This window comes from Otolemur garnettii, unplaced genomic scaffold (assembly GCF_000181295.1).
Source record: "Otolemur garnettii isolate 467f Iridium unplaced genomic scaffold, OtoGar3 scaffold00074, whole genome shotgun sequence".
Classification (NCBI taxonomy): Eukaryota; Metazoa; Chordata; class Mammalia; order Primates; family Galagidae; genus Otolemur; species Otolemur garnettii.
The window spans coordinates 1123732-1143184 of NW_003852469.1; the positions used below are offsets into that span (position 1 = coordinate 1123732).

Genomic DNA, 19453 nt, shown 5'->3' on the forward strand with positions numbered 1-19453 from the left:
AAAAAAAAAAAAAAAAAAACCTTTTTCTAAGTACTGTTTTACTGAAATAAAATGTAAATATTGTGATATAGCTTATCAGTTTCCTAAGGAAGAAGGAAGGGTCCTAACCTCTCATTTTTTTTCTATAAAGGTATATCTGGGTAAAACTCATTTTGTTACAGTTCATGCAGTGGATGGGACAATTTTTCTTAGAACAGAAAATGATGTGCAGGCAAAATACAGAACTGGTGCCTCAGAAATGATCCCTGAACGCGTCCTGAGGAAAGGGAGAGAGGGCGTCCCTTGTAGGACAAGCGGGCGGCCTTCTCTGCTCTGGCCTCTGTTACTGCTGATTTGGGTGATAATTGTTATTTTATAATATGAAATAAGTGCTTCTTGTGCACAATTTGGGGGAAGTGTGTATTTTCTGAAAGCCCGACACCAGGAGGAGCCCCTGAGCGTTGATTTCCTCCCAGGCTCCAGTTCTCAGCAGTTCCCAGCTAGCAGAAGAATCACCAGGCAAACTTGGTGCCAGTGTGGACTGTAGGCTCTGGCTGGACGCAAGAAATGGGAATTTTAACAAGCTCCCAGGTAACTGTGACATGTAAGTGCAGAAACTCTGATGACGCCATTAGACGCAAAAGAATTCACCTTTTCTGAATCTAGAAAGGGCGTCTGGTTCTTGGGAAAGAGTTGTTAAAGCCACTGATGAGGAGATGGAAGCATATTAGTTTTACCGCCCTTACTGCCAAGGCACTTTCCCCAGACACCCATAAAAGTAACTTCTGGATTCCCTGTTTGACTTATTTTGCTCAGAAATCCTAGCTGCGTGCTTGACTGATAACAATAAATTATACTGTTTCTCTTCTTTAATAATCTCTGTTGTCACCTTTTCTTTTATATGTATCAAGTCTAAGTATGCCTTCATATGGACTTTTTTTTTTTTTAACTATGTACTGGTTTGGAACTAGTAAGTAACACCCAGTACCTCATTCTGATTTGTTTCTAGTTCCGTGTTTAAGGAACATGGATCAGGGAGGGGCAGAAAACGCCCCTCCACAGTAACTGACGATTGTGCTTCTCTCGGTATTTCCACGAGACACATGCACACTCGTGGCCACGTGCCACCCACGTGCACTTTATCCGGCTGGGGCTCAGTGACTCATGCCTGTAATCCTAGCACTCTGGGAGGCCGAGGTGGGCAGATTGGCTGAGCTCAGGAGTTCAAGACCAACCTGAGCTAGAGCAAGACCTCGTCTCTAAAAATAGCTGAGTGTGTGGCAGGTGCCTGTAGTCCCAGCTACTCGAAGGCTGAGGCAAGAGAATCTCTTGAGCCCAGGAGTCTGAAGTTGCTGTGAGCTGTGACATCACAGCACTCGACTGGGGAGAACCAAGTAAGACTCTGTCTCAAAAAAAACAAAACAAAACTATTTTGTCTCCTGTAAGCATGTGTTTAAAACTTTCATCGGGATCAGTAGAGCACCATTATTGGAGGGTGTAAGCTCTGCCTCGCAGGTTTGAGCTGAATGCAGAACATGCGTGGTGTGGATCCTCACTCTTACTACAGTGGGTGGCTTCATGGTGAGATGTCTTGTATCGTATGGGCTTTGGGTTTAGGAAGGATAGTCCCAATATTGTTTCCTTCCAACCCTGAGAGGAGGTAATAAATATAAAGAAACTGACTCAGAGAGGGTAAAGTAACTTGGCTGGAGACTCAGACTAGTAAGAGTCGAGGCCCAGGCTCACAGTGCTCAAACCCAGGTCCCTTTCACCCAGGTGGGCCGCATCCTACCTGCCCTCCCACTTTACTCTGCTACAGTGAATGGAAGTTTTGAGTGGGACTGGACCAGCCTCGGTCGGTTCTCACTGTCAGCATCGCTGCGGAACAGAGCTTCTCAAAGTGTGATCCCTGGAACACAAGGCGGGGAGGTTGTCAGGTCCCGGGCTCAGACACCGGATTAAACATACAGTGGCTTAACCTATTTTTTTCATTGTATCCTTCTCAGAGCCTTATATGGCTATGAACGTGGTATATTTGTAAAATTTCTATTACTTTTTTGACTGGAACCCTTTTTTTTTTTTTAACAGCTTTTATAATATGTTGAGGAAAGCTGCTCTAAAAAAAGAAATCACTGATTAAAAAAAATGTAGACTGAGTAATGGACTTTTATTACCTGTCAGGAATGAACAAGTTTGTTTTTTAAGATTTCTCATATCCAGTTATAAAAAGTTTTAAGGACTTAAAACTCACCAGGATAGAGCTAGCCAGAACAGCCACCTGGATGACACGCCCAGCTGGCCGCGTCGTCACTGTGATAGGGAGCTCTGGGTGTCCCCGTCCTGATTTGCCCTCTGCAGGGTGCACTGACGGTCAGGTGAGTATTATGGTGAGGGCTGGACCACAGGGGAAATGCACACCTCATCGGGTTCTTACACGGTATCTCCACTCTGGTTGAAACCAACCAAACTGAAATTCCTTTGCAGCCCCATTTGACCCAGGGGAGACCTGTGCCTTTTTTATCCCTCAGGTCTTTGACTGCAAATGAAGCTGCCCTGCTTCTGTCCACAGTTCAGCCTCTCTCATCTGAGCAAGTAAGCTGCTTCCAGGCACTCAGCGGCTCTTGTCTGTGTGGTGCTAAGTCACTGCTCTTGAGACACCTCCTACCTCATCTGCCTTTGAACTTACTGGTTCTCCAAATCTGTGAGCTCTTTCACCACCTGCATCCAAAGTCATCACCAGTTTCCTTTATGAAGTACCTGCTTCTCTCTTCTGTAACCACGAGGGTTTTTCTCACACTACCTTTAGGCAGTTGAAGTAATTGCTCCGTTTTACTCATCCATACAAATCCTTTGTTCAGTTGAATGGGACAGGTTTTAGGTATCATGAAAAAACTCAGATCGTATTTGTGAATAAGGAGCTTTTCATCGCTTTTGGTGATGGTCATAATAGTTAGCATTCCCTAGCATAGATTTTAGTTTAAAAAGTGCCATAACTTTACCTGTTTAGGTAATATAGTATGCTTTTGAAGTCTTGGTTTTTTTTCTTGTAAGCCGTGAGTATAAAATAATGCATGAAGTTAAAGGTTAAAGATTTATTATTTACTTAAGGTGACTTTGATTGTTGAACACTTTGCTGGCATCTTTGGAGAGAACCCTTTCTGCTCCATTGATTATAGCAGCTAAGAAAAGCTGGGGGTGAGCCAAGTTCTCTCTGCTGCCAGGTCGGAGAAGTTTCTATGAACTTACTTGGCCGAAGTGGAGGCGAGCTTTGTTATTTTGTTATTAACATTTTTACCCTGTTCAAGTGATCTTTTTGAGTGAATTCATCTTAGAATTTTCCATCTGTAAAGTGAAGAAGCTGTTGAACTTTATTTTCTGACTATCTGGATGAATACCCACTTTGGAGGTGGGGATAGTACTTGTCTTCTTTAAGTGTTTGGAAATGTGTGGCATTTTCACATCCAGCTTCAGCCCCTGTCACCAGCTCCCTCTTCAGTGAGCACGTTCGTCCCTTCCAGAGCTTGTGTTTTGGGCCCTGCCACCGAGCTTGGGACATGTTGCTTGTGGTCCCTGTGCTATTTGTGAACATTCCTAAAATGCCACTCCTGTGACCAGTGCGCTCTCCACAGTGAAAGGAATCTCCTTCGGTCAGAGGGTGCAGACTTGCAGTTTTAAGATGAAAAAGTTCTGGAGACTGAGTGTGCTGTAGTTAGGAGGAATTTGCTGTGTGCTTGAAATTACTAAGAGAGGTTCTCAGTGCTCACGGGTCCTCACCGCCCCCCCCACACACACACAAATAGTAATTCTGTGAGGCGACACGTGTGCTAAGTAGCTGGACTGTGGTCATCATTTCGCTGTGTATATGTATATCGAAATATTGTGTGCACTTTATTTTTGTATTTTAGACTGATATGAGAATACAAACGATTAGGTTACAATGTTTGCACTTCTTAGGTAAAGTCCCTGTTGTGGCTGTGCCCAGGAGGTGTGCCGTGTGCCCTTAACGTTGTGCCCATTAGGTAGGAGCTCACCTACACTCTTCCACCCTTCCCCCTTCCTCCAGCTTGAATTGCATTTTTCCCTGTGTGGGTGTGATCATCTACCGGCTACTGGCTTCACATTAGTGTTGAGAACCTTGGCTCCTTGCTTTTCCGTTCTTGTGATATTTTACTGGGAAGAATGTGTTTCAACTCTGTCCACACATAACACTTGAAACATGCATACCTCTTACCTGTCAATTACATCTCAGTGAAGCTAGGGGGAAAAAAAGAGAAAGAAAGAAAGGAACCCGTCTCTCTGCTCCTCACCCAGGACCCCGCAGTTCCACTGTCAGTGTGGAAAATCTGGGATGGGCCAGTCCCTGTCTGTGCTCTGAGGCAGTCTGGCCATCGTCATCGGGGTGAGAAGCGGGCGCAGGCTGGACGAGAGGGCTGGCGGGAAGCTGGGCTGGCTTGTTCCTTCCAGTCCCCCGTGAAGGGCTCTGCCTTTCCATCCCTGTCCCCACCCTCATCCTGCTTTCTCCCGCTCCTCCGTTCCCTGGTATTACATAATATTCCTGTTCAAATCAGTTCCTGTTTTTCCAGGGAGAGGAATTGTGACTCTTTCAGGGAAAAACCCTGTTCTAACATTAGCAGTGGCTGCTGGTGGCCAATCCATGATCTCATAAGGGAAACCCACCGCAGCGCTGTCTTCTGTTCCTGTCTGAGTCAGCGCACAGATGGGATCACTTCTGCCTCGGTCGGCTTCCCTTTGGCCTTATTTGTTCCGTGGGAGGCCACGATTATTTCTCTCCAGGTAATGGAACTGCCGGGCTTCAGTGGGCCGGTTAGCTCGTGACACTTTCACTTAGACACAGGCGCCTTGGGGAGTTCACTGCACTCTAGGAAGACTCTCCTGGTGTTATACCAGCAGAGGTGCATTCACCTCTCACAGCTTTTTATTATGGAGAACTTTGATTGTGTATAAAAGTAGAGAGAATAATGACGATGGCCACTTTCATGGCCAATCTCATTCCAACCGTATTCCCACCCACTTTCTCTCTCATTAACTGAAGCAATTCTAGACATCTCATTTTACCTCTAAGTATTTATTATATATCTCTAAAGGATAAGGACTCTTAAACACACATAATCACAGTGCCATTATCATACCTAAATAAATCAACCACCATTCTTCAATATTATCAAATCCAATCGGCATTGAGATTCCCCCACTTATCTCAGTACTTTTTAGTTTGTGTACATGTTTGAGTCACGATCCTAACAAGGGCTGTATACTGCAGTCGGCAGTGGCTTTTAGACTTTTAACCCATGGGCCCCCATTTCTTTGCAATTTATTGTTGAAGATACTCCCATCTTTAATTAGATTTTTACAGTAGCAAATGTAAAGGTAACAAGTGTCGAGCTAATGAGGGGAGAGTGTTCCCAGTACGTTATTTGTGTTCCTTTAGAGTATATATTACTCCTGTCTTACGTGGGGAGAGGGCGTTGTACACACATAATCCGACAGTGCCAAAGAAATTTACACACATTTTAAGAAAGAAAAAACTGTATTAAAATTGTAATACTCCATATACACCGATAATGAAACAAAAATACAGGTCACACAGAACTCCTCTTGTAATTGCAGGAGTCAACCATGACTTGAATATTAAAAATTTAGTACAGTCATTTCCTTTATTAAAATGTGTATGCATTTTTTGGCAATCTCTACATGTAGATGTACAAGCAACATAGATTCACACATTGGGTACTTAAAAATTGATCTTTTGATACTGATTCAGTGTTGTGAAAATTATTTGTCTTCAAGATTTTTTATCTGAGTTTGGGGTTTAAGAACCTTTGTTCTAGAGGAAAAAACAGCTTCAGCCCCAGCTTATTGTTCCAACTGTCCCGATGGAATTGCTATTATGAGAACTGATTGTAATTAGCACAGCAAATGTTTATATATTAAGTGAGAGTTACCCTATTGCTGGAGGCTACCTAAAAGCATTTTTATAGTAATTTAAGTAAACATTTCCCTCTGCCTTAGGAGTTCTTTGTAATTCAAACTGTTTGTAATTAAGTCATTTGGTTAATTTATTACCAAGACTCTATTGAGTGGAGTCTCTGAGTCTTATCTTTGGTAGGCTTTGGTTCTGGAGTCAAGTGTTAAACTGAGATTCTGACTGGTTAATTTGTGAGGCCTGTCCTTCCAAGAATAATGAGAGAAGCAGCTTAAATTTAGCCCTAAATTAGCAGGATTTCACTAACAGCTCCAAGCATAGTTCAGACTATCTCGTGGTGTTTATCTGTCATTAAATTGTAATCTTATGCAATTCAGTTGGAACTAATTTATAACCACCAAAAATTTCTGTTTGAAACCCAATCTTTAGCCTAAAACTTTACGGGAGTTTTCCAAATAATTTTTTTCTCTGGAAGCTGGTAAGTTGCTGGTAGGTTTTTCTGTTTGTTGAGATGTCGTTAATTCATATCTAAAGGCGGCTCAGCCTCTTAGAAGTTCACTCAGAGTTTGTATTTCTTGAAACAACAGCTCGTCTCTGCCAAAGAGCACCAGGCTAACGTGGCTTGGGCGCTTGGCTATGGCCTCTGTTTTTCTTTAACAAGTTTATCTTTTCTGCATTAAAAAAAAAAGTAGTATCAGTCTTGACATCCAGCTCCCTTCACCTCTGTCCCCAAACTTTTGTCCAGAACTCCTTTTATAATTCTTATTCTGACTCCTAAAATTACATGAAGTTTCTAAGTTTTACTGGATTTGAAGCATTTCGTGAGCCTAAACTCCAAACAGCTTTTTAGGACATGCTTAAACTTATTATATATCGTGATTTGAGTAAATCAGATTTTGAGGGGTTTCTTTTTCTGTAAACAGAAAAGCTTGCCTGGGAAGCTCCTTTACTCCTGAGTAAATTGGAACATTTGACATCAGCACTCTTTCTAGAACGAAGGTCGCTTCTATAGGAAATTGCTGAGTAGACTCTGGAAATCAGTAAAGTTAGTTTTCTGTTTTAGCACTAAAGTTCTCTAGAGAATCAGCTTTAAGATTTTTTTTTTAATCGTGAATGGATTAATAAACTGTGGTGTATAGATACTATGAAATACTATTCGGCCATTAAAAAGATGGAGACTTTTACATCTTTTATATTAACCTGGATGGAGTAGAGGAACGTTCTTCTTAGTAAAGTATCACAAGAATGGAAAAGCAAGAATCCAATGTGCACCATTCTGTCATCAACTATGCAGAGTTTCACTTTTCATAAATGTCATTAACCTGGGTTTTTTTCTTATAGTCTCTTTGAATCAGGATTCAAATAAATAAGGATCATACATAACAATTGGTTGATATTTTATAGTTTTCAGTGTAAGGTTTTAAACCTCTTTTGTTACATTTGTTCCTTCTTTACATGGTAAATGAGATTGTTTTCTTGATTTCTTCTTTGGGATAGGTCCTTATTCATGCGGATTTTTTCCCTGGTTTAATATACACAAATCAATTAACGGACTGAAAGATAAAGCCACAGAATCATCTCAGCTGACACAGAAAATCCACTTTGACAAGGTTCAGCATCCTCTCTTGATAAAAACTCTTCAACAGTTTAGGTACAAAAAGAAAATTCCTCAGAATACAGGCCGTTTATGGAAAATCTGCAGCTTACCTCATAACCGATGAGGGGGATACTAGAAGTTTTTCTTCTAAGATCTGGTTATAAGGTGAGGATATCTACTCTCAACACTTCTATTCAACATTGGACTGGAAGTCCTAGCCAGAGCAGTCAGAGGAGAAAGAGAACAGGTCTCCAAATGAGAAAGGAAGGAGTAAAATTATCTCTATTTGCAAACGGCATGATCCTGTATGTTGAAACCCCCCAAAACTCTCCCCCAAACTGTTAGAGCTAATAGATGAATTCAGTAGTGTTGCAGGATACAAAGTCAGCATACAAAAGCTCGTGGTACAGGCAGATAGTGCTGACTGCTTTTGACGTGACCCTCTGTGGTATTTGATAGCTTCCTCCCAATCTGGTGTAAGCCCCAGCCTTGGAGTCATCCATTTCTCCCCACTTCCTTTGTTGTGGTAAATGCTATTCAGAGACCACAATCTCGGGATTAGTCTTGCTTACTGTTCCTAGTTTGGTCTTTATTCCTAGGCCTTGTTACATGGACAGAACTATGATTTTTTTTTTAATGCTAAAATATGTCCTGAGTTCATACTCATTGCCAATTTAGATTCAGGACCACAGGACTTAACTTCATTCATTTATTGTTATTTACCCACTGTAAGAATTCTTAGAATTGGGTGGCACCTGTGGCTCGGTGAGTAGGGCACTGGCCCCATATACCAGGGGTGATGGGTTCAAACCCAACCCTGGCCAAACAGCAACAAAAAAATAGCTGGGCGTTGTAGTGGACACCTGTAGTCCCAGCTACTTCCTGAGTAGTGAGGGAAGAGAGCCAAGTGAGGCTGAGGCAAGAGAATCACCTACTCCCAAGAGCTGGAAGTTGCTGTGAGCTGTGACGCCACAGCACTCTACCAAGGGCAACAAGCAAGACTCTGTCTCTAAAAAAAAAAAAAAAAAAGAATTCTTAGAATCAATAGATTCCAGAAATGAAAGCCATTAAGATATCATTACTCATTTGCTTATTTCCCATTGTATACACAGTTGGCACAGAATAACACCAATAACTTAATTATTAAAATTCAGAAAGGGTTTGGGGGTTTTTTGTGAGTGGAGTTAGTAGCTCTTTTTATCCTTAAGGTATCCTGTTAGGTATATATTGTTAAATTACTATGTTTTAAAGTCATTTGGAATTTGGTTTTGTGTGGCTATTTGCCAACTGGTTGCAGAATCAAGTTTGTTTCCTTTTTTTTTTTAAGACTTTTAAAATTGGATTTTGTTATCTATTGTGTTCTCTATTTTTATTCTTCTGATCATATTATAAATTTACACACTATTGCGTAGTTTGAACTTTGCACAGACTTTAAGTGGAACCCAATTCTGGGGTCATCTTCATAGTGGTTTTCTCACTGGTTAGACTACACAGTTCTTGCTTCTCACAAATAATGCTAAAAAGGAAACAAGGTTAGGTGGTAGGTGTTCTGCACATTTGATATGTCTGTGCTTGGCATCACTGAGGAAGTGTTATTTCTCTGGCACCCTCCATTCCAAAATGGAAGAGCAATTTTTCTGACTAAAGGTGGGAACAGATATCCCCATTTTAATAATGGAGTAACTAGGTAAGAGTTAAGCTTTCCTCCCACAGTCATCCAGCAAGCTGCTGGGTCATGAGGAAAGGCTTGCCGGTCCTCTTTGCACTTCTCCATTATGTTTTTGCCATTTTTGCATAAAACACGTTATCCAGGGGGGTGCCTGTGGCTCAAAGGAGTAGGACACCGGCCCCATATACTGGAGGTGGCAGGTTTAAACCCAGCTCCAGCCAAAAAAAAAAAATGTCCATCGGTAAAAGCCCAGCCCCCTAGACAGACCAAAGTAAAACAAAGGTTAACTACCAGATTTAATCAAGAGAAATCATTTTATCCAGGTATTGGAAAAATCTGTTTGAGCAACCCTTTCAAAGCAGGGTTCCACAGAACAGTAATTCCACCTATGCTAATGGATGTTATACCAAAAAGGGTTCCAACGTCAAATACACTCGGGCAATTAGAGTTGAACAACTGCCGCAGCTCTCAGATGACAATGTGCATATGAGTCAAGCGGAGGAAGAGCATGGGTTTGTTTCCCAGACTTATTTATCCAAGAGTTCACCTGGCTTTTCATAAAGCAACACTCTGCATGGGTTCTTAGAAAGTAAGGCTGCCTCTCCATTGAGCTTGGCGGAGAAATGTGCAAACCTGCACCTCAGGGACCCCGTCAGTAGGACAGGACAAATGGCTGTTTTCATCAAGGACAACTGCAAAAACAAAAACGAGAGAGGATAGAAACTTCTAGCTTAAAAGAGACAAGAGAATACTCATATAAATAGATGGATCTTCTTGAAATTGACTCAAATAAATTGTAATAAAAATCATAAGTCAATAAAGGTAATATGAACATGAGTATTCAGTGATGTGAAGGATTTTTTCATCTTTTTATGTGGTAATAATTATGGATTTTTTAGAGCTGTCATCTTTTAGAGACATGTACTGAAATACAGATGGGAGTGTGTTATGTCTGATTTGCTCTGGATGCATGGAGGAGAGTGGGGTGTCCTGGTTATATGCCCGTCACTGCCCAAACTGGGCAATGAAGCATTGGTTTCATACTGCTATTTTCTCTGCTTCTCTGTATGTTTGAAATTAATCATAATAAAAATGTTTAAGGCTGCCAATTTATATTACAGGTTGAGTAGCCCAAATTCCAAAGTCCAAAATTTGAAACACTTCAGTCCCAAGCATTTCAGATAAGGGATACACTTTCACATGAGTTCGTTAGAAATACCTGAGTCTGTAGCTCCTTTCACATTGTCCTGCTTAGTCTAGAATAGATTGTTTTCCAGCAGCTATATTCCTACCTCCCACACCCTCCTTAAAAGCCCAAGATTTGGGGAGCGTGAGCCTCTTTGGATTCACGAGTGTGAGTTGTTGACAGACAAAGCCGCCGGCTCCTCAGTGACTCACTGCCTTGTGTGAGAGCCTCGCTGTGTGCTTGCGATGGGGGGTGGTGTTGCCCTGGCCCCCAGACCATGCTGCTTATCTGGAGGCTCGCGTGCAGGTAGAAGGCACAGACCTCGCCCTCTGCAGCCTGGGCTCTATCTGTCTACGTGCCCAGAGGCTGGTAGCCCCAGGCAGCTTGGGGCAGGCTCAAAGCAAGGAAAGCAACCCGGGAGGAAGTTCTTATAAAAAGCTTTCCCCCAGTTGCTGCAGTTTAACAAAATGCAAAACTTTGTTTAAGAAAAGAAAAGGCAACCGGGAGAGCAATTGGCAAGTGGTTTTAAAATATATGAATCTATCTCTATAGCGCATTCTATATACTCCTGCCCACCTCACCCCCGACCCCCAAGCCACTCCCATCCTCAGCCCCCTTTAAGCTAGTTTAGTTCATTGCCAGCCATGGCGCTGTCTGCTCTGGAAAGTAGCAGGAAAAGCTGATAAGGTGCTGAGGACAGACTCTCTGGTCTTATCTCGCCCAGCACATGGTACCGAGAGTGCATCCTTTTCCTGTTCTAGGACGGGAGACATAAACTGGCCATCTCCTGGCAGCAAGGACTTCAAACGGGGATTGGGGCTGCCTCCACTTTCTAGAGGAGCCAGAAAGGAGAAAGTGGGTCACGGCTTTTTTGAAAGTTGTTTTTAGTACCAGTAAAAATTGATGTTGTCTTGCAGGTCAGCAAACATAACATTGTAATAAGACACTCACTCATAAAAAAAAATAAGAACAGAAAACGTGGTGAGGGTTAGGGGAAGGTCTCTCCCAAACAGCCAGGGGCTGTAAGTCACTGGGCCGTTTTGTTTGGTTAGAGTTTTGCCAGGACATAGGTTTGATCTGAAAGGATTAGATTTGGCTTTTTGTTTGTTGACAGATGAAGCAAATGGTTTTAAGAGCTTTCATGATAGTAAGAAATTGACACACAGATGGCTTAGTGTGAGAAGAGTGAAATACTGGCTCAGTTTTCCCTCTGTCCTGTCCTGCCAGGAAAGCAGAAATAACATTCCTTCTTAGGTTTTCATCCTGTGATGTCATGAAAGGAAGATGAAGAGGAGCCTTCTTTGGGGCTGTGGCATGCAGAAGAGCTGGTGGAGAAGGTGCCCAGTTGTGCTGTAGTCTGGGGAGAGCGTGGTGGGGATCCTGGTGACTCAAGTCTGGGCGGCACCAGCCCTTGTCGCCATCCCCCACCCCCGTGGTCTTCCGGGCCAGCCTGGAGGTCATCGTCAGCCATCAGGAGCCTCAAGCAGGACCCAGTTTGCAACTCAAGGCTTTTCAGCACTGGGGAGCCCTCCCTTGATCATTTTGGGGAAAAATTGATTGGCTGGACAATTCTGACAGCCATTTATTGGAATTCCAAATGTAAACGACAATTTTAAGAGTTGTGTATATCATACAGCACTAAAGATCCAGTTTTATTCTCAGAAGCTCATCAGTCTCCCGTTGCTGAGTGTTGGGAGATTACCTAGGCTACAAAGCATGTTAGAATTGTAACGGGTCTGCAAAATGTAGCCGTAGAGCCTGGGAGTCCCAGGGGCTTTTAGAGAGGACCCCAGGGAGGGTCAGGGCATGAGCAGTGGGCAGCCCCATCCCCACCTCAGCAAGAGCCCCTCAGTGTGTTAGACATGTCGGCCTCTGTCAAGATCTTGTTTGAGGAAAGGCAGGTGATGTGAGAACTGTTTGAAAAAAGTTGCTGAGTAGCTCTGTTCCTTGTCCTGCAAACGAGGAAAGGATCCTGCAGTCCAGGATCACACATTCTGTGGACCAAGTCTTTGGCACCCAGGTCAATGCCACATCCACCCTGAACTCAGCACTCGTTTCCTGTGGTTTACAGTTCATATTTTATAGCCGTGCCAGACGATGTCTGGACCGTAGACCAGCCCATGACAAGATAAGGACAGAAATGACCACTGAACATTTAGAAACTCATAATAACTTCAGTCATTTTTATAAATTAGGACTTGAGTTTTGTGTCTTTTTTAAATTTCATTTTTCTGGTCATTTTTTTGTCTTACAAAAATCTTGCCCTACAATTGAGAGGTTAAGGGCTGAAAATGAGACGTTATTCCGAGACACGAACAGAAGGAAGCGGAGTGCAGGTTCTGTGTGGGCCTTTATGCACTTGGGTGAGCGTGGGCTGAGTTTCAGAAGGAAGTGAGCACGCGGGTCAAGGCGGGTGGGAATGGGAGAGTTTGGAGGGGCAGGGATTGGCACCCTCACTCCTTCCTGGGCGGGACTTTCAGGCTCTCTTTCCTTCCTGGCAGGACGGTCTTTCCTGGGCAGGATGGTTTTATTTGGGCGGGTCCCTACATTGGCCCTATCAACAAAGGCTTGAATATTTGAAAAGGCAAACAAGAAAACAAAACTAAAAAAATGGAATCCTTTGCCCCCGATAGTTGGGGAAACACTGGGATAGATGACACTGAATTTCCAGAGACTGGGTCACTTAGGGATTACAGACATGCCGTTTCACAAACAAGAGGCAGGTCTTGCTTTAAGGAAACTTTTCTGAAGGGAGGGAGACAGTATTTCTTATTCTTTTTTACTTAAACTTTTAATATTTTTTGCATATAAAATTATTGTAGCCTATATAAAACCAAGAGAAAAGGTCATTAAAGGATTAGGTGCTTAATAGCAGTAATATTTATAACGAGTTCCTTAGAACTGTAATCTGAATTTAATCGTTTAGAGTCTTTCTTGAATACAGTTGTTTTGTAGTAGTTTTTTGGTTTCTGTCTGTTCTAACATTTAAGTTGTCCCAGGGTATTACCTTTGTTTTAGATTATTGTTAAAAACATGAGATCTGTCTGGTATATTATTTTGTATCATTTACTTTTTTAACATAACTCACTGAGTTCAGAATTGCATTTAATTTGGCTTTCCTCTTCATTATCTTTTACACAGAATGATTTTAACCTACCAAATTTACTCCCCAAAATGCTTTTTGTTTTTTTTTGTTGAGAGTCAGTAGACTGCCATGGCATCACAGCTCACAGCAACCTCAAACTCCTGGGCTTAAGCTATTCTCTTGCCTCAGCCTCCCAAGTAGCTGGGACTACAGGTGCCCGCCACAACACCCGGCTATTTTTTTTTTTTTTTTTGCAGTTGTCATTGTTGTTTTAGCTGGCCTGGCTGGGTTCAAACCCTCTGGCCTCCGTGTATGTGGCTGGCACCCTACCCACTGAGCTATGGGTGCCATCCCCTAAAAAATATTATTTTCTAAAAAAAAAATATATATATATATATTATTTTCTACATTCAGTTCTGGTAAATTAAAAGAGAGTCTGTGAAAATATTAGCCTTATGTAATGTGTAAGAATTGAGAGAGAGGAGACTGATTATTAACCTAAGTTAATTTACCTTTCTCTTAAAAATAATCTTGACCATTTGTCTCAGATAAGTATTCATATTCTATTCTTAGTTTCAAAATAAGGATGTTTTTATGCTAAAAAGATTTTAGGTTCTCTAAATAAAATCTTCCAAAACTGCTATGCTTTCTATAATAAGTAGCCTAAGTTTGAGTTGTCATGATTCTAAAGCACTTGTCACATTTTCCTGCAGAGTTAAGATGGGAGACAGAACGTTCTGGAAGCCTCTTGTGTGTGTAAGATTCAAGTGCTAGCCTTCAGCTGTTTATAAAAGCTGTTTGTTCTTCCTCCAGAGAGCAGGGGAGGGACCAGCTGACCTAGAATACTAAACTGCAGGCACTTTGGATTATTTTTAGACTTCATTCAAAGAAGCTGGTCCCCGTGTCACATTGATCTTCTCTGGCGTTAGTGGAACCTCGTTTATCTCCAGTGGACACTGGGTTGTGAAGTGTTGTCACATGAGTCACTGCGCCTTCCAAGACCTGCAGGGAGGCGGGAAGCCTGCTCCTCTCTCTCTCCCTCTTTCCCCAGAGGCTGGATGACTCTTCTCGGTGATTCTGAGGGCAGGTCCTGGAGAAGTGTTGCCATGGAGAGCCATCCTTTTAAAACGTGTTTATGTTGGCCTTTCCTAATGAGTGGTAATTTGGGTAGCTGACTAGGCGTATAGGAATAAAAAGAAAAGAGATAAAATGAGCAGCTTTGTTAGCATGGGTCTTCGTATGAGGAATTTGGCCTTACCCGTAGCTCTCTGCGAAAGTCCAGCGAACAGTCAGGTCTCTCGTCCCTCCTGCTTCCTGTGTCTTCTCTGAGATGTTCAGTTCCTTTGTCTGAGTTTGTAAATCCCGGGCACAGTACTGATGCCTGATGATCAGAAAGGTATTTCTGTGTACTTACAGGGTCATTGAGAGTATTCTTTGATGACAGATCACTTTATAACCAAACTCGTTTCTGATCTACTGTGTTTTGCTTCTCAAAAACAAGCAGCACTTAGCAGCTTCAAGACATCAGGAAGAGGGCATTCTGTCACTGGCCGGAGACTGAGCTTGAAGACTCCGTCAAAACCCAACTCCCTCCGATTCTGTGTGTGTGTGCATTTGAAAAACATCTGTCATTTCCCAAAGTCAGCAATATAATATTCACAAAAGCAGATTATATTTTGTAATAAAGATATTCATTCAGCAAATATTTACTTAGCACGTATTAGGTGTAGCCATGTAAAGAGAGAGAAAACAAATTTCCACAAATTTTTTACTCACATAATTCAGAACTTTGTGGACGCTGACATTTGAAATTCATGTAGTTTTCACATGTTATAAGATGTTTTTCTTTTAATTTTTACCTCCCAACCATTTAGAAATGGAAAAGCCATTCTTGGCTTGTGGAGTGTACGGAGATAGGACCACAGTCATGGTTTGCAAGTCTCTGTTCTAGAAGGAACCCTCTGGAATCCCTGCCGAGTAGGTGGTCTCATACCTGTGATGGGTTGCTACGCCTGGTTGCACGTGTGTGAACACGTACAATTTCTATACGTGTCTTCTAGTTGAGTTGTATACAGTCTTCATTCTGTTATTATAGCTTTGCTTTTTAACACCACCTCAAATTAAAATTTCTCTTCGATCTGTGGGGTTTTATGTTTTTAACTCCTATGATACTTGCCAATGCCAAAAGGGGTTGTGTCTCCCGGGCAAATTCCCTAAATCTGGTTACTGCTGAGAGTGTCATGAGCCTAACTCCAGATGGGAGTGATGGATGTCTTGAAAAACAGTGTGAGCATAAGAATAATAACTCTTTATCAGTGAAACAGAGAATGGAAACCGCAGAGGAAATGCATACAAGCACGTCAGTGCCGTGGAAAGGGAGAGGGTGCTGCCCCAGTGGCTGGTTCCGAATCACTGTGGCTGGGCCCTCAGTGGCAGACACGACTGGATGACTCCCTAGAACCAGAAGCTTCCCCAGGTTGTGCTCAACTCCAGATACAACGTAGGCTGCACCTAGCAACTTGCTACCGGAGGCTGCTACTGGAACTTCCTTCCAGCTGTTTCTCCCCTTCCAATGAACTGCTGCCTTCACAACTGAGACGCTGCAGAACTCTTTTCTCCACTCTTCTCTTGTGATGGCAAGAACAGTTCAGCCCATACCATCGTTTCTTATGTTCAGTTGGTCCAAAAGAAAAGAATGTGACAGCTCCCACACCCCCCAGCACCTTGCCTTTTTTTCAATTGACTTTGCCCCTGGAAGGTGACCAAAGTAACATGTGGAATGATGGACCAAAGGAGAAACATCTGCACCCTTTGGCTGGTAGCAGCAAACAGCACTCCAAGGTACCTTGTGGTGAAGAAGCAGTTTGTCTCATGAGGCTAGGTGGTATCTGATGAGAAGGGAATGGCTTCATCAGAGTGGAAGCAGGTGTGCTCAGAATGCTGATTCTCTGCCCTTCCAAGCCCCTTCTTGACACTGAACCTGCCTGGTGTGCAGGCAAGTCTGTGCTAACAGACGCACAGAGCACACTGGTTCTGTGGGTGGTGGGAGCTCTTCCCAGCCTCCATTCACTGAGTTTGGTGTCTGTGCTTTTGCTGAGCACTCGCCATACCTTTATTCCTCATTAGAGAAGTTGCGTGAATGCAAACGTAAGGGTAGAAACAATCCCTGTCTTCAAGGAGCTTATTGTTTCCTTGAGAAAACACTTGCAAAGCAAATCGTACAGAGAACAGAAGCAACTAATTGCTATTAATGGATAGTAAACAAGATCAGGTGTCAGGGTCCCGCCCCGAGAGCAGCGTCCTCAGAGACCTGTGGAAACTGGCAGTGATCTACTGAAGAAATATAGAATCAAAAGTGACAGTAAAAAAAAAGACAAGAGACATAGAGTAAAATAAAAGTGGGAGCTCAGGGGTCCATTGCCCATCATGGGACTCCGGCAATGGTCTCGAGTGTTTGCTCCACTCTGCTTTTATTGGAGTCTCTTTGCCCCGAGGGTAAGATGAGGGAGGGAACAAAGACTTCAGCAGTTTCTCCGATTATATCAGCTCCTATTGTGATTAACTGTAGGGTGGGCTTCAGAAATCTGAAATCTGAGCCTTGTATTGGGAGAGCCTCCTGCTTGAGGTCACACATACATATTTCTAGGGAGGTGTTAAGCTCCGCTAATTCTCTGTGGAGTAAAACACCCCTGGTGTTAATCTCCTCCGAGGGATCAGTGGGAGGGAGGCATTTTCCTCCCATCACCACCACAGAGGATGGATCTTCCTCTGCAATAAGGGATGTAAGCTCTTCTGCCCATATCTCAGGGCTCAAGCTACTCCCGTGGTCTCTGCCCCAGGCAAATGCACATCAGTGGGTATCTGCTTTGCCTGTTTAATGGGCAGGAGATGCCCTACAAGACGTATCTTTTCTAGGACTTGCCATAATCTCTTCTATGGCCGTTACTCTCCTCCGAGTGCTCACAGACCTGGCAGGGTGTTTGTAAGCTGTGTCCCCAACAGGCTGGAATTTCAGAAAAGGCAAGAAGCTTGCTAACAATGGCTGGCTTAAATGTAAACTAGCTCTGACTTTTCTTTGTTCTGAGTCACTCAGCTTACCTTTTAGTTTTCCTTTTTTTTCTGGGGGTGCTTTCCTTTGCCAGGAATGGGGTCTTTGGTCCCCATTCTCCCAGCATCTCCCCCTTTTTAATTTTTATTCTTCAAAATAGTGAGCGCTATTATTAATCCACCATGATGGTTGGTTTCTCTTTGGAAGCTTCTGATGAGAGTAAGCCCATGTCTTTTTTTTCTTGGCAGTCTTCTGCTCTTTCTGACTTGGGTTCATGATTGAGCTTAATAAATCTTGATGGAACCCGGAGAAAATCATAGTCGTCTCCTGTGGAAATGCAAACAAAGCCTCGTCCCCATAAAACAATTTCACCTTTTTTCCATTGCTGAGTTCTAATTTCTTTCCACCAGACCAAAGACTTCTCCTTTGGCCTCAATTGTTTCCCTGTGACATGCTGCTGTGTCTGCTAACTTCCTAAGTTAGCTCCTGTCTGTTCAGCCTACCGCCCCACACAGACTCCGGTGGAGTCTTCTACGCATAATTACGGATTCAGGCCTACCCTAAGGAGGAAAGAAAGAGATTCTGGCTTGCAGCCTCATCTCCTGGTTGATGTGAGTGGCTCCAAGTGGAGTCTTGCTGGGTACTATGAGGGGTGAGCTGTTGGTGCTTAACCTCTTCAACTCTTTTCCCTCCTTAGGATGATTCCAGCCCCTGTACCCCAGATGGGAACGAAACCTCCACCACAACAACCAGCACATTCACTATCCAGGAGTATTTCGCCAGGCGCATGGCAGAGCTAAAGGGCAAGCCCCAGGTCACAGCTGCGGAGCCTGTCGTTCCAGATACCCAGGTGGAACCAAAAAGGGGAAGGAAAAGAAACAGAAAGGTAACAGGTGAAAATGTGGAGAGTTACACTCACCCTGGGGAGGAAAGGCACGAAGAAGAGGAGAAACGGGCGCGTCGGGCCAAGAAGAAGAAGGCTGCAGGGGGACAGCAGCCCACACAGGCCTGCTGGGATGAGGATTCAGACGGTCCTGCCGAGGCCGCAGAGGAATGCAGTGATGATCCAGACTTGATCCTGAAGCCCAAAAAAAGGAGAGGGAAGAAAAAGCTGCCAAAGCCAGGAGAGGTACCAGTGGACGTTGTGCTAGCCGAAACACCAGTGAAAAAGAAGAAAAAAAAGAAGAAGGGCTCCAGGTGAGTTCTCTCCAGCCAGGCCTTCCGACCACTCAGCTACAGGGCGCTGCAGGGCACACGCCTTTGGCCTGAAGTCAAAGCAGAGTGAACCCCAGAGAGTTCGGGTGCATCTGGGAACAAGCCCATGGATTGCTGAGTCTCGCCCTCTCACCACGTTTTCCCAACTTACATTCCCAGGAGACCTTTTCAGTGTGTCCTAAAACATGGCTCTCAAACAAAATTTTCTGTAAACTCTGAGCCTTACACCGGGAGTGCGTCTTAGTGTTGTGTGACTCCATCCGGCTGTGTAAGCGTGCACACATGGGAGTTGGTATCTGTCTGTATTCGCTTTTGATTTCCTTCAGTGAAGAATGGTGCTTCCTTCTGAAGGACTCAGTCTAATTAAAGGATTAAGAGGCAAAAGCTTAGATTCAGATAGTTCCTTTTGTTCCATAGCCAACCATACATTTCTGCCAAGTAGGAATTACCTGATCACATCCCCAAATCAGAGAGTTTTTCTGTTGTGTGGCATGGTTCGGGTTTTGATAGGGAGGCTGTTTTGATGGCCTCTTCCCCTAAGCCGTGGCAGCCAAGCGTTCTCAGGTCTTCTTCCCGTGAGGTGGACCAAGCTGTCCCTAGTGGGCAGTGTAAGCTTTCAGTTCTCATAGGACACCTCCGTGGTTCCCGTGCTGCTGCAGGTAGTCAGATGTGTTTCCACCTGGGGACCTGTGAAGACAGTCCCCAGAGTGACTCTGACTTCCTGATCAGG

At 43.5% G+C, this 19453-nt stretch overlaps 1 protein-coding gene across 1 annotated transcript in view; it reads left to right on the forward strand.

Annotated features, from left to right (window-relative positions):
- Window positions 1-19108, forward strand: part of PINX1 (PIN2/TERF1 interacting telomerase inhibitor 1) — a 52250-nt gene extending 33142 nt beyond the window's left edge. Inside the window, exon 7 of the mRNA XM_012807759.2 lies at window positions 18206-19108. Coding sequence (XP_012663213.1) covers window positions 18206-18709 — 504 coding nt within the window. The 3' untranslated portion in view covers window positions 18710-19108. The remainder of the gene's footprint in view (window positions 1-18205) is intronic.
- Window positions 19109-19453: the final 345 nt, after the last annotated feature.